A 12,721-nucleotide genomic window follows, 5' to 3' on the forward strand; every position below is an offset into this window, starting at 1 on the left:
CTAATTGTCATAAGTAGATTCTCCCGTTACTTTGTTGAATAGAAATGACAAGAGCAAACATTCCTTCTTGTCTTGTTCCAGATCTTAGTAGGAGAGCATTTTCTCTTAGTAGTATGACATTAGGTATATGTTGTATATAAATGCTACTTACCAGGTTAAGGGTAGATATTTGCTTCTATTTATAGTATGTTGAGTATTTCCATCATGAAATGCTTTGCATCAATTGAGATAATAATTATTTTGAGTTGTTAAATCAACCTTGCATTATATTGATAAATTTTAATTGACCATTGATTATGACATGAGGGGTCTTCAAAAGTCTGTAGGAAGAATGGAATTGAAAGCTAAAAACTATACATTTTATTTCTCAGCATTAATTCATCAAGTTCAAGACAGTTTTAACAGTGAATGTATCAGTCATTTGTTCTTGTTGTTAAGTACCATCGGGCCGGTTCCAATTCATAGTGACCCTGTATAGGGTTTAAAAGGAATGACTAGTGAGCTTGAACCACCAGCTTTTCTGTAAACACTTGAGTGCTTATCCTATAGTGCTATAGGATAACCACTGGGCTGCTCACCATAAGGCTGGCAGTTCAAAACAACCAGCTGTTATCTAGGAGAAAAATAAGGTTTTCTACCTGTACTTTATTGGCTACACAAAGGCTTTCGATTTTATGGATCATGACAAACTATGGACAACATTGTGAAGTATTAGTACTCCTGAACACTTACTTGCGCTCATGATGAATCTGTACCTGGATCAAGAGGCAGTTGTTCAAACAGAAGATGGGAACACTGAATGGTTTAAAATTAAGAAAGGTGTGCAACAGGGTTGTATTTTTTCACCATACTTATTCAACATGTATGCTGAGAAAATAATCCAAGAAGCTGAGTTATATGAAGAAAAATATGACATCAGGATTGGAGGAAGACTCATTAACAACCTGTGATATGCAGATGATACAACCTTACTTGCTGAAAGTGAAGAAGAATTAAAATACTGGTGAAGATCAAAGAGCACAGCCTTCAGTATGGATTGCATCTCATTGTAAAGAAAACAAAAATCCTCACCACTGGACCAATAAACAACATTCTTATCAACAGAGAAAAGATTGAAATTGTCAAGGACGTCATTCTTCTTGGATCAACTATCAACACTCATGGAAGCAGCAGTCAAGAAATCAAACAATGTATTGCATTAGGCAAATCTGCTGCACAAGACCTTTTTAAAGTGATGAAGAGCAGAGATGTCAGCTTGAGGACTAAGGTGTGCCTGACCCAAGCCATGGTATTTTCAATAACCTCTTATGGGTGTGAAAGCTGAATAGTGAATAAGGAAGACCATAGAAGAATTGATGCTTTTAAGTTTTGGTGTTGGAGGAGAATATTGAAAGTGCCATGGGCTGCCAAAAGAATAAACAGATTAGTACTGGAAGAAGTACAGCCAGAGTGCTCCTTAGAGGCCAGGATGGCCAAATTTTGTCTCTCATACTTTGGACATATTGTCAGGATAGACTAGTCACTGGAGAAGGATATCATATTTGGTAAGGTGAAGGGTCAGAGAAAAAAAGGAAGGCCCTCAGCAAGATGGATTGACAAAGTGGCAGCACCAATGGGTTCAAGTGTGGCAACAATTGTGAGGTTGGTCCAGGTGTGGGCAGTGTTTCATTCTGTTGTGCATAGGGTCGCTATGAGTCGGTACTGACTCGATGGCACCTAACAACAATTCCATAATGAGTTATAGCTTTTGAAATCCTATATTGTGTCACGATGAGTTGGAATAGACTCGATGGCAGAAGGAAGAGTAGTTAATACCACTATAATTCAAATTTATGCACCAAACTGTAAAGCAGTGATGATGAAATTAAAGAATTTTACCAACTTCTTCAGTCTGAAATTAATCAAATATGTAATCAAGATGCATTGAAAATTATTGGTGATTGGAATGTAAAAGTGGGAAACACACAGGAAGAATCAATAGTTTGGAAATATGTCCTTGATGCTAGAAACAATGATAGAGTTTTGCAAGGTGAATGATTTATTCATTGCAAATACCTTTTTCCAACAAGATAAAAGATATATGTGTTGTTGTTGTTAAGTGCTGTCAAGTCATTTCCAACCCATAGTGACCCTGTATAGAGTTTCTGAGAAGCAGCTATGACTTGAACTGCCAATCTTGCAGTTTAGACTGACTTTGCAGCCTAGTGCATTAACTCACAGTGCCACCCAAGACTCCAACTATGTATATATGGACTTAACCAAAGGGAATACAAAGGTATCACATTGAGTACATCTGTGGGAAGAGGTGGTAGAAAAGCTAGAACAAGGCTAGGGAGAGACTATGGAACAGACTATCAACTGCTTATATATAAGTGCAGGTTAAAGCTGCAGAATATTAAAACAACTCTATCAGATGCAAACTATGACCCTGAATATATCCCATTTGAATTTAGAGACGATCTCAAGTACAGATTTGATTCATTATACACTAATGATTGAAGACCAGAAGATTGATTCATTATACACTAATGATCGAAGACCAGAAGATGAAATCAAGATCATCAGACAGGAAAAAGCAAAAGGCCATTAAAAAGAGTATAGAAAGAAAAGACCAGAATGGATATCAGAAAACACTTTTAACTTGCTCTTAAGCATAGAGAAGTTAAGCTATTTTAAGAAATTAGTAAATAAAGAGCTGTTGTTATTGTTTCTGTATGTTGTTGAGTTGGTTTTGACTCATAGTGACCTCATATGGATTTCAGAAGAGTAACTGGTGGGTTTGAATCACCGACCTTGTGGTTAGCAGTCCAATGCTTAACCTATATAGCACCATATAAGGACTCTCTCTTTCTGTATACATATATGGATATAAATAAAGTCCTGGTGTGACACTATGGAACAAAGCACCCACAGCCCTGGTATAAAGCAGTTGACCTCAAGGTCAGTTTGAACCACAAGTTCAGAGATTCAAACTCACCAACTGCTCCTTGGAAACCCTATATAGGGTGGCTATGAGTTAGAACTAAGAACAATTCACACCACAAACAAATATATATATGTAGATAGATAGATAGATAGATAGATAGATAGATAGATAGATAGATAGATAGATAGAACTCCTGTTGTGGCGCACTGGACTGTGAACCACAAGGTCAGCAGTTTAAATCTACCAGCTGTGTCTCGGAAACCCTATACAGGTTTGTTATGAGTTGAAACTTAAGCAACAGCACATAACAAAAAACAGCATATATATTCAACATATTTATGTAACTGTTATAATGTTAGTTGTTTAATTTAATGGAATATTTAATAGTCATATAATAAAATTATTTCATTTTTATTTCTCTTTGTTTTATTTTTGATTAAAATCTGATATATATTTAAGACAGTTTTGAGAATCTTTTCAAATATTTTAGGAATCTTTAAGCACTTTGTATATATTTAATAAACTGATCTAGGAATCATGTATACTTTATACTATGATTCTAATTGCTATACACTAAAGATTGGAATTCTACATTCTCAGACCTCGTGAAACTATTGACACTTTAAGTCCTAGAATCTTGTGTTCATTCCTTCATGCAGTGCTCATGCTCTTCTTCCCAGTAACATGTGGAACAAGTCATATTAATAGAAGTTTTGCACTGAGTTCTCTCCAGCAAAACTTGCTACTTTTTTTTTTTTTTTTTTTTTTGGTGGATGAACACTCTGATGTCTTTTCTTAGGTCAAAATATATCACGTAATGAAATAGAGTATATTTATTCACTGTGCTCATCTTTCTTACAATAGTTATATTGAAAAAAGGATAAAAACTAAAATTAGACAATTAGGAAGAACATTTATTATAAGGAGAAATAGAGAGTGAAACCAATGGATAAGCAAAAATGGAAACACAATGTTTAATTGAACCATAATTGCTCCTTTATGAATTACTTACTATAATAGAGACACAAAAATATCTGAAATAAATGCATAACTCTTTTAAAAAGTGTGTTTTTATGTTATATTTAAAGTCATTTGTGGAAAATAACACACAATTTTCTATTTGTCAGACTCATAATTTAAGGAAATTTTTTTATTTGATTTATATTCTTTTACTTTCTTAAAATAAATATAAAATAAGTCTAAGACTCTGGAACAAATACCACAAACACCTTTTAAATACATAATTTAAAGCACCAGAAATAGTCATTGAATAAAGAAGGTCTTTATATAGTACATTTATCTTTTCCACCTTAGAGGCAATTGTTAGAGTCAAATGAAATAATAGATCTCAGAACTTTGACAAGTAGGAAGTGCTATTCAAATGTTAAATAATAAGATTTTATACTATTTCTGAAGCAGTGTATTTTCATAATACAAGGCTTTTAGATGGTAACATAAATTTTCTTTTAAATGCTTTTTTAGGAACCAGTTGGAATGCATAATTTACTAATGGAAAATTTAAAAATACAACTATTTTGGGAAAAAAAATTGTGATATATGATGCCATAACAAAGCTCTGTTTTTAACAATCCCTGTATTTATTTTAACTCCAATTAGGAAAGTTCACATGTATAGAAGTGCGCTTTCATCTTGAACGACAAATGGGATACTATCTGATCCAGATGTACATTCCCAGCCTCTTGATTGTTATCCTCTCCTGGGTATCATTCTGGATCAATATGGATGCAGCTCCAGCCAGAGTAGCTTTGGGAATCACCACTGTGCTGACTATGACCACACAGAGCTCAGGATCACGAGCTTCACTACCAAAGGTAAGTGCACTAAATGGGCATATTAGGACACATGCATTTGTGTATATACTTATATGAAAATTATTGTTAATTTATGACAGATCTTTTTCAATAGCATTTATTATCCTTATCCATTACTTATTTTTGCAGTGTTATACAAGGTTAAGTCAACAAGCATTTCTGCAAAATCATGTTGCCGTAGTTTACTACCATCAAGGCACTTCCAATTCATAGCGACCTATATAGGGCTTCCTAGAAGTGACTGGTGGGTCTCAACAGCAGACCTTGCTGTTAGCAGTCCAGTGTTTATCTTACAGTGCAACCAGGATTCCACAAAACCATGTCAACATTAATTAAACAAAAATATCAAAATGTGAAGCCATTTCTTCTCAGCATATCATTCCTCAAGGTCTATATGTTTCTGAAGGCAGTTGATCCAGAAATAGAATTGTTATTGTTAGGTGCCATCAAGTTGGTACTGACCCATAACAACCTTATGCACAGCAGAATGAAATACTACCTGATCCTGGGCCAACCTCACTACTGTTGCCACGCTTGAGTCCATCGAAGCTGCCACTTGGTCAATCCACTTCATTGGAGGATTTCCTCTTTTTCTCTGTTCCTCCACCTTACCAAATATCCTTCTCTAGCGACTGGTCCCTCCTGACAATATGTTCAAGGTATGAGAGACAAAGTTTGGCCATTTTGGCCTCCAAGGAGCACTCTGGCTGCACTTCTTCTAAAATGGATCTATTGGTTCTTTTGGAAGGCCATGGCACTTTCAATATTCTCCTACAACACCATAAGTGTAAAGCATCAATTCTTCTACAGTCGTCCTCATTCACTGTCCAGCTTTCGCATGTATATGAGGTTATTGAAAATATCATGGCTTGGGTTTAAGCATAACAACGATTATGAAGATGGTGCAGGACCAGCAATGTTTCATTCTGTTGTGCATAAAGTTTTATGAATGAGAACTCACTTGATGGCCCCTAGTCACAATAGCAACAAACATAATACTCCATTGTTTGGACTGCTATCATTTACTACTCACTTTTAAAAATGACACTGCAATGAACAACTATATCATTCACATCTATATTATGAATGTCTACATTATGAATGTTGGTATTATGAATATATGTTCTTTTTTGCATATTTTGTATTCTTAGTACAAATTCTTAGAGCAGGCATTGTTGCATTGGTTCCTGTATGCAATGACATATAATGCCAAATTTTACTTCTGAAGGAAATTATAGCACTTACACTCCTAAAAGCATTGTCTGAAAGTGCCCACACAGTACTGCATCCAAGAACAAATATGGTATTCATAAATCTAGTATTTCTGATTTTCTTGGATCTTAATTTGCCATAGGTCAATAGAAAGGAGAACTTAAGTAGTTCCAGTATTCCTTCCACAAGGTTTATAAAAACTCATTTTTTCTTTTCACAAGCTACACAAGAAACACAGCAAGCTATTTTTGCCATTTAACAATATAGCTATAGTTAATTATTTTCTTTTCATACATGACTTTTCATGGAGTTCTTACATGGTGTTGTAGGGTAATAAATGGAATACTGACCACAAAGTCAGCTATTCAAACCTACCAGTCACTCCTCTGAAACCCTATATAGGGTTGTTATGAGTTGGAACTGACTCGATGACAACAACAAAATACCTATCTATTATCTCAACACTTGGTATATTGTATCTTTTATGAATTTCAGGTAGGGATCTGAATAAAGAAATCAAGTGAATGAAAATGCAATTTTAATTTAAAAAATATATTCTGAGAGGAAACATTTCTAATGACCTCTAGATATTTTTTTTCACAATTTCATCTAAGAGTCAAACATGAGAAAAAGAGGAGACAATGTTAATACCCTAGTAATTGAAGTGGAAATCAGAGATAATTGTTGAAAATCCCTGACTCTTTTGGATCCCACTGTCTTTCATGACTGGAGGTATTTGTGAGGTTCATCTCTTGAAATTAAAGTCTTTATGTGAAAGAAACTGTGTTAGAAACATCATTTATTGACAGAGGGAAATGAGTATAAAAATATGTATAAACATGACATTTGTTGGTCTCTGACAAAGCACTAACATGATTCTGTGCTGAAGAAAGTTCCTTTTGCCTTTCCAATATCATCTTCATTCCACCTCAACAACAGTTTTTCAAATGTTATTTATTTTTTTAAAAGATCTGCTTATTTTTGTCCCAGTTCCTTTATTTCTCTGTCTTTACATCTTAAATTAAATTCAGAATGATTCTGAGATGTGCATTATGTTTTTGTCTGTATTGTTTGGTTCCAAGTAACAGGCTAGAATTGAACGATAGGGTGTTTTGTTGTTTGTTTGTTTGTTTTTTTTAACTGTAATATTTATTTCTACAGATAGTCAAATATTTTATCCTTGGGTGTGTTTGAACTGTCAACCTTTTGGTTAGTAGCAAGTGCTTTATCATTGTAGCACTAGGACTCCATGTTTCTGATAAACGTTACAAATACCTGTGTCAGTCTGTGATACTACTGTGTTGACTGGATGTTTTTATGATACTGAAAGCTACACAGACAGTATTTTAAATAACAACAAGTCAGTCACAGAGTACATATTTTAGTGGAATTCCCAGACTAAGAAAAACTATGATAACAACTTAGTGTTCTACTTTAGAAAATAAGTCAGTAGAAATCCTATGGATCAAAACAAAATATTGTCTCATATGGACGATGAGCACCCACACCCCTCAAATTGGAAAACATTCAAAATGCTAATGGTTGCAAGAATGAACTCAAGCATACCAATGATTATGAAAATGGATAAGGACTGACCACTGTTTCATTCCAAATTTCTTGGCATAGATGAGTGAATGCCTCCAGTGCTTCAACAGTTTGTTGAAAGATTTCAGTTTGTATTCCATCAATTCTACAGCCTTCTTAATTAATTGTCCTGCTTTTTGCCATACAAGCTGCCTTTCTCACTTTTTCCAGGCATGTAACATGGTGTACTTCCTCTTTCTTTTGTAGCTAGGGTAGAGTGTGCTTGTTTTTGTTAAGTGATATTGAATCTGTTCTGACTCATAATTACCCTGTAAAGAGTTTCCATGGAGTGGCTGGTAGGTTTGAACTGCCTACCTTGCAGTTAGCTGCCCAGTGCTTATCCTACTGTGCCATATCAATATTCTAGACTCTGAGTAGTTCTGGCTAAGGAGTTTTAACTTGTGCACATCCTTCCTAAGGCATTTATTACTCACCTGAGATTCACCATGCATTAGTTTTCTTCTGCCATGGTCACTGAAAGTGTTCCTAAAATTGGCTGCTCCATCATTCAGTGATCACAAGGGAGAATGATAATGACAATACAACTTCTGGGAGCCCCAATCTAAGAAGACGCGTAGTGTAAGCAAAAAATCAAACCTTTGTTGTCTCAATTTAGTGTAATTTTGGAGCTGTTTATGTTTATTATTAGCTCCAGATCCTAGCTCCACTTCTTCCTCTATAGCCATCCCATCTATCAGCTGAGAGATATTGTTAGGTATTAGTGACTTGATCCCATTCAAAGTGACCCCCCCCCCCCAGACCAGTGTAGAACTACAATGTAGGGATATTTAGGCTGAAATCTCTATGGGAGCAGATCATCATGTCTTTCTCTTGTGGAGCTTCTGGGTAGCTTCAGATTGTCAACCTTTTGCTTAGCAGTCAAGTTCTTATTCCTTGCACCACAAGAGCCCCTTATGGGAGGGTTGTTGTTGTCATTGCTAAGTGCCATTAAGTCTGTTCTGACTCATAGTGACACTGTATAGGGTTTCCTAGGTGTGAATGATGAGCTGAACTGCTGACCTCGTGGCTGATATTGACCCTGCAGTACAGCACATTGACCTACAGTACCACACCAGGACTCCACTGGAGAGTTACATGCAGGAAATTTATGCTTATATTAGCTTCCTGATTGTGACTGTTTTTCAGGGGCAGTGGAACTGTCCATCTTTATAAACAGCATAGTTTTTGTTGTGAAGTGCCTGACCCATAGTGACCCGGTATATGGTTTCCAAAGAGCAGCTGGTGAGCTTGAACTACCGAGCTTACAAGTTCAAATGGCTTTGAAATCTGGTGCATTAACCCACTGTACCACACCACGACTCCTAAAACAGCATGGTGGATAGTAAGAAATCCAATTATAACTTTTTTTTTCTTATTTGTAAAAAAGCAGGCAGGGCTTCCTTATTTTTAATGATAATATTATAAAATATAAAGAATGCATATTTTTTGTGGAGGAAACAACATGATTTTATGAGTCTATAGGATACACCATACTTTTTAACCATTTACCTAAATTATACAATTTGTCCTTTAGGAAAAAGCAAAGTCTCACAGAAACGTAGCTCTGATACTCAATAATTATCAAGCTGATCTCTTTCTAGATTATCATATAAAAAGTAGACAGTGGTCTTCTAGTGCACAAAAATATATGCTATATTTAATGTAAGAATACTGTTGAAGGACTTTGTGTTTCAAAAGATACACGCTGATGTGAACTAATTCCAGTTATAGTTTTCTTTCCTAAATAAATACATATAGTGCATACATCTCTGCGCAACACATGCAGTGATTATCTTACCTTTTCCATGTTGTCTGCTAGGATTGCCATATTTCAGGAGCAGAGCTAGCAAATATGAAGATGTGGTAAAGTAATTTAATTTAGTTAGTTCTTCGAGGCGTAGACTTGGTAATTCCTACCAAAGACTTTGTGGAGTCATGCTTATTCGGTGTATTTTCTCTTTTCCTATTAGGTTTGGGTAAAAGAAGTTTTGAATGCTGATAGTATTTTATGGTTTCATTGTGAGTGATTGTTAACAGGGTTAATTGTGATTGTAAATACTTGGAATTCTAATGTGAGATTGATCAATTTTGTCCTCCTACTGGTATAAAATCAGTCATCTCAGAAGCAGAAATCAGAGGATCTCACTTCAATTAAGAAAAAAAAAAAAAAAAAAGCCAGCAGCACAGCATATCCTTTGGACCCTGCAATCCATCCTTGATCCAGGGGACAGACCTGTGACACCAGAGAAATGGAGAAGTGGCAGCAGTAGAAACAGCAGCATCAAAAATACTGAGACAGAGCAGCTGGCTCCTTGGCCCACCAAGAGAGAAAATTGAGTGCAGGAGGGTCACTTGCAGAATGCGTTGTCTCCAGGCAATTAACCAAGGGGGCTAAGTTTGCTGATCCATAGAGCTAGAGCCCAGCACCTTCAGGAAAAAGGTTTACAGTGGAATAGTGTGTCTTTGGGGCATTTATCAGCAGTGCTAAAAGAGCTTTGTAACATTGCCAGTGCAGGGCACAGACCAAAGGGCCATGTGGCTGAGAAGCCAAATACCAGAAAGAGGCATGCCTGACTCAAGAGCTGCATCTTGATCATTTCTGATCCTGAATTATAACTTGATAACTTCCCTAATAAACCCAATAATTGTGAGAATGGTCTATGAACTATGTGTGGTCATTGCAATAAATTACAAAATTCATCAGAGATGTGGAAAGTACCTTGGGAGTGACAGTCAGTGTCAGAATTGGTAAAGAAGGTTAGTGGGTAGAACAACTTCATAGTAATTGGGCTGATATTGAGATTGATTCTCATTCCCGCTTGTGAGTCAGACGAGGTCAAATGTGGCTCTATGCCTTCTTACATATGGACATTACACTATGTATTTAGTGTACTAACATTGCTCTATAAGATAAAAATCATAGACTAGAATTTTACTATATATAAAGTTATTCCTGTATAGAGTATTTGCCATTGTTAATTGGTACCCAGAATTTGTTGCCATCAGGTCAATTTCTACTGATGACAAACTCATATGGGTCAGAGTAAAAATATGCTCTATAAGGTTTTTATTGTTGTTGTTTATGCAAATATTTCTTTAAAGTTTTTCTATAGGGTTTTTAATGGATGAAGTTCTCAAAAGTCACCATACTTTTCTTTTGTGGTGTTTCTGAGCATACTCAAACTTCCAACGTTTGGAACAGTAGATGAGTATATTAACCTTCACACCACCCAAAGAGTCCTGTTAAATGGTGGTGATAGTTAAAATAGAAAATGAATAGGAACAGGATGATACAGAATGGTATTTGTATTTATAGATTTACAACTAATCTACTGGAATCAGCTTGTTGTTATTTTTGTTAGGTGCTATCGAGTTGGTACCGACTCACAGAGACCCTATGCACAGCAGAACTAAACACTCTCCAATCCTGGACCAACCTCAATATTGCCATGCTTGAGTCCATCGATGCTGCTACTTGGCCAATCCATCTCATTGGAGGTCTTCCTCTTTTTCTCTGACTCTCCACCTTAACAAATATGATATCCTTCTTCAGCAACTGGTCCCTCCTGACAATACGTCCAAAGTATGAGAGATGAAGTTAGGCCATGCTGGTCTCTAAGGAGCACTCTGGCTGCACTTCTTCCAACACAGATATGTTGGTTCTTTTCGAAGCCCATGAAACTTTCAATATTCTCCTCAAACAACATAACTCAAAAGCATCAGTTCTTCTACAGTCTTCCTTATTCACTGTCCAGCTTTCACATGCATATGAGGTTATCAAAAATACCATGGCTTGGGTCAGGTGCACCTTAGTCCTCAAGCTGACATCTTTGCTCTTCAACACTTTAAAAAGGTCTTGTGCAGCAGATTTGCCTAATGCAATACATCGTTTGATCTCTTGACTGCTGCTTCCATGAGTGTTGATAGTTGATCCAAGAAGAATGAAGTCCTTGACAACTTCTATCTTTTCTCTATTGATAAGAATGTTGTTTATTGGTCCAGTGGTGAGGATTTTTGTTTTCTTTACAGTGAGATTTAATCTATAGTGAAGGTTACGCGGTTTGATTTTCATCAGTAAATGTTTTAAGTCCTCTTCACTTTCAGCAAGCAAGGTTGTATCAGCTGCATATCGCAGGTTGTTAATCAGTCTTCCTTCAATCCTGATGTCACATTTTTCTTCATAGAACCCAGCTTCTCAGATTATTTACTCAGCACACAGGTTGAATAAGTATGGTGAAATAATACAACCCTGTCCCAGACCTTTCTTAATTTTAAACCATTCAGTGTTCCCATGTTCTGTTTAAACAACTGCCTCTTGGTCCATGTACAGATTCCTCATCAGCACAATTAAGTGTTCTGGAATACTCACACTTCGCAATGTTGTCCATAGCTTGTCATGATCCACACAATTGAAAGCCTTTGCGTAGTCAATAAAGCACAGGTAAACATCTTTCTGACATTCTCTACTTTCAGCCAAGATCCATCGGACATCAGCAATGATAGCCCTTATTCTACGTCCTCTTCAGAATCCAGCTTGAACCTCTGGAAGTTATACGTCAATGTATGCTTGTAGCTGTTTCTATATTACCTTTAGTAAACAAATCCCAGGTTTGCCACTTTGTTGTTGTTGTTGTTATTAGGTGCCATCGAGTCAGCACCAACTCATAGCGACCTTATGCACAGCAGAATGAAACAATGTCCAATCCTGGGCCAACCTCACTACTGTTGCCATACTTGAGTCCATCGATACTGCCACTTGGCCAATCCATCTTGTTGGGGGTTTTCCTCTTTTTCTCTGATCCTCCATCTTACCAAACATGATATCTTTCTCCAGCAACTGTTCCCTCCTGAAGATGTGTCCAATGTATGAGAGATGAAGTTTGGCCATCTTGGCCTCCAAGGAGCACTCTGGCTGCACTTCTTCCAAAACGGAAATTTTATAATTGGTAGTTACATATTTTTAAACAGATATTTAAAATCACTATGTTTGTTTGTACATCTTAAGGATTGGAATGTTGCCTTGGTAATTATGAGGAGTGAAAATCTTGATAGATGGACACTACTAAGCATGCATATTGTTATACTAAAGGTACTTAGGTAATGTTGAATTGAATGAATTATTCCTGTTGACTTATCTTTGAAAATTTACTGTTATATCTATTTCTCT

At 36.2% G+C, this 12,721-nt stretch overlaps 1 protein-coding gene across 2 annotated transcripts in view; it reads left to right on the forward strand.

Moving 5' to 3' along the window:
- The window catches only part of GLRA3 (glycine receptor, alpha 3), a 391,926-nt gene that overhangs the window by 333,116 nt on the left and 46,089 nt on the right, over positions 1-12,721 (forward strand). For both annotated transcript variants that reach the window (XM_006864510.1, XM_006864509.1), the window contains exon 7: positions 4,544-4,758. In XM_006864510.1, the coding sequence (XP_006864572.1) occupies positions 4,544-4,758 (215 nt within the window). The remainder of the gene's footprint in view (positions 1-4,543; positions 4,759-12,721) is intronic.

Source organism: Chrysochloris asiatica, unplaced genomic scaffold (genome assembly GCF_000296735.1).
Source record: "Chrysochloris asiatica unplaced genomic scaffold, ChrAsi1.0 scaffold00066, whole genome shotgun sequence".
NCBI lineage: Eukaryota > Metazoa > Chordata > Mammalia > Afrosoricida > Chrysochloridae > Chrysochloris > Chrysochloris asiatica.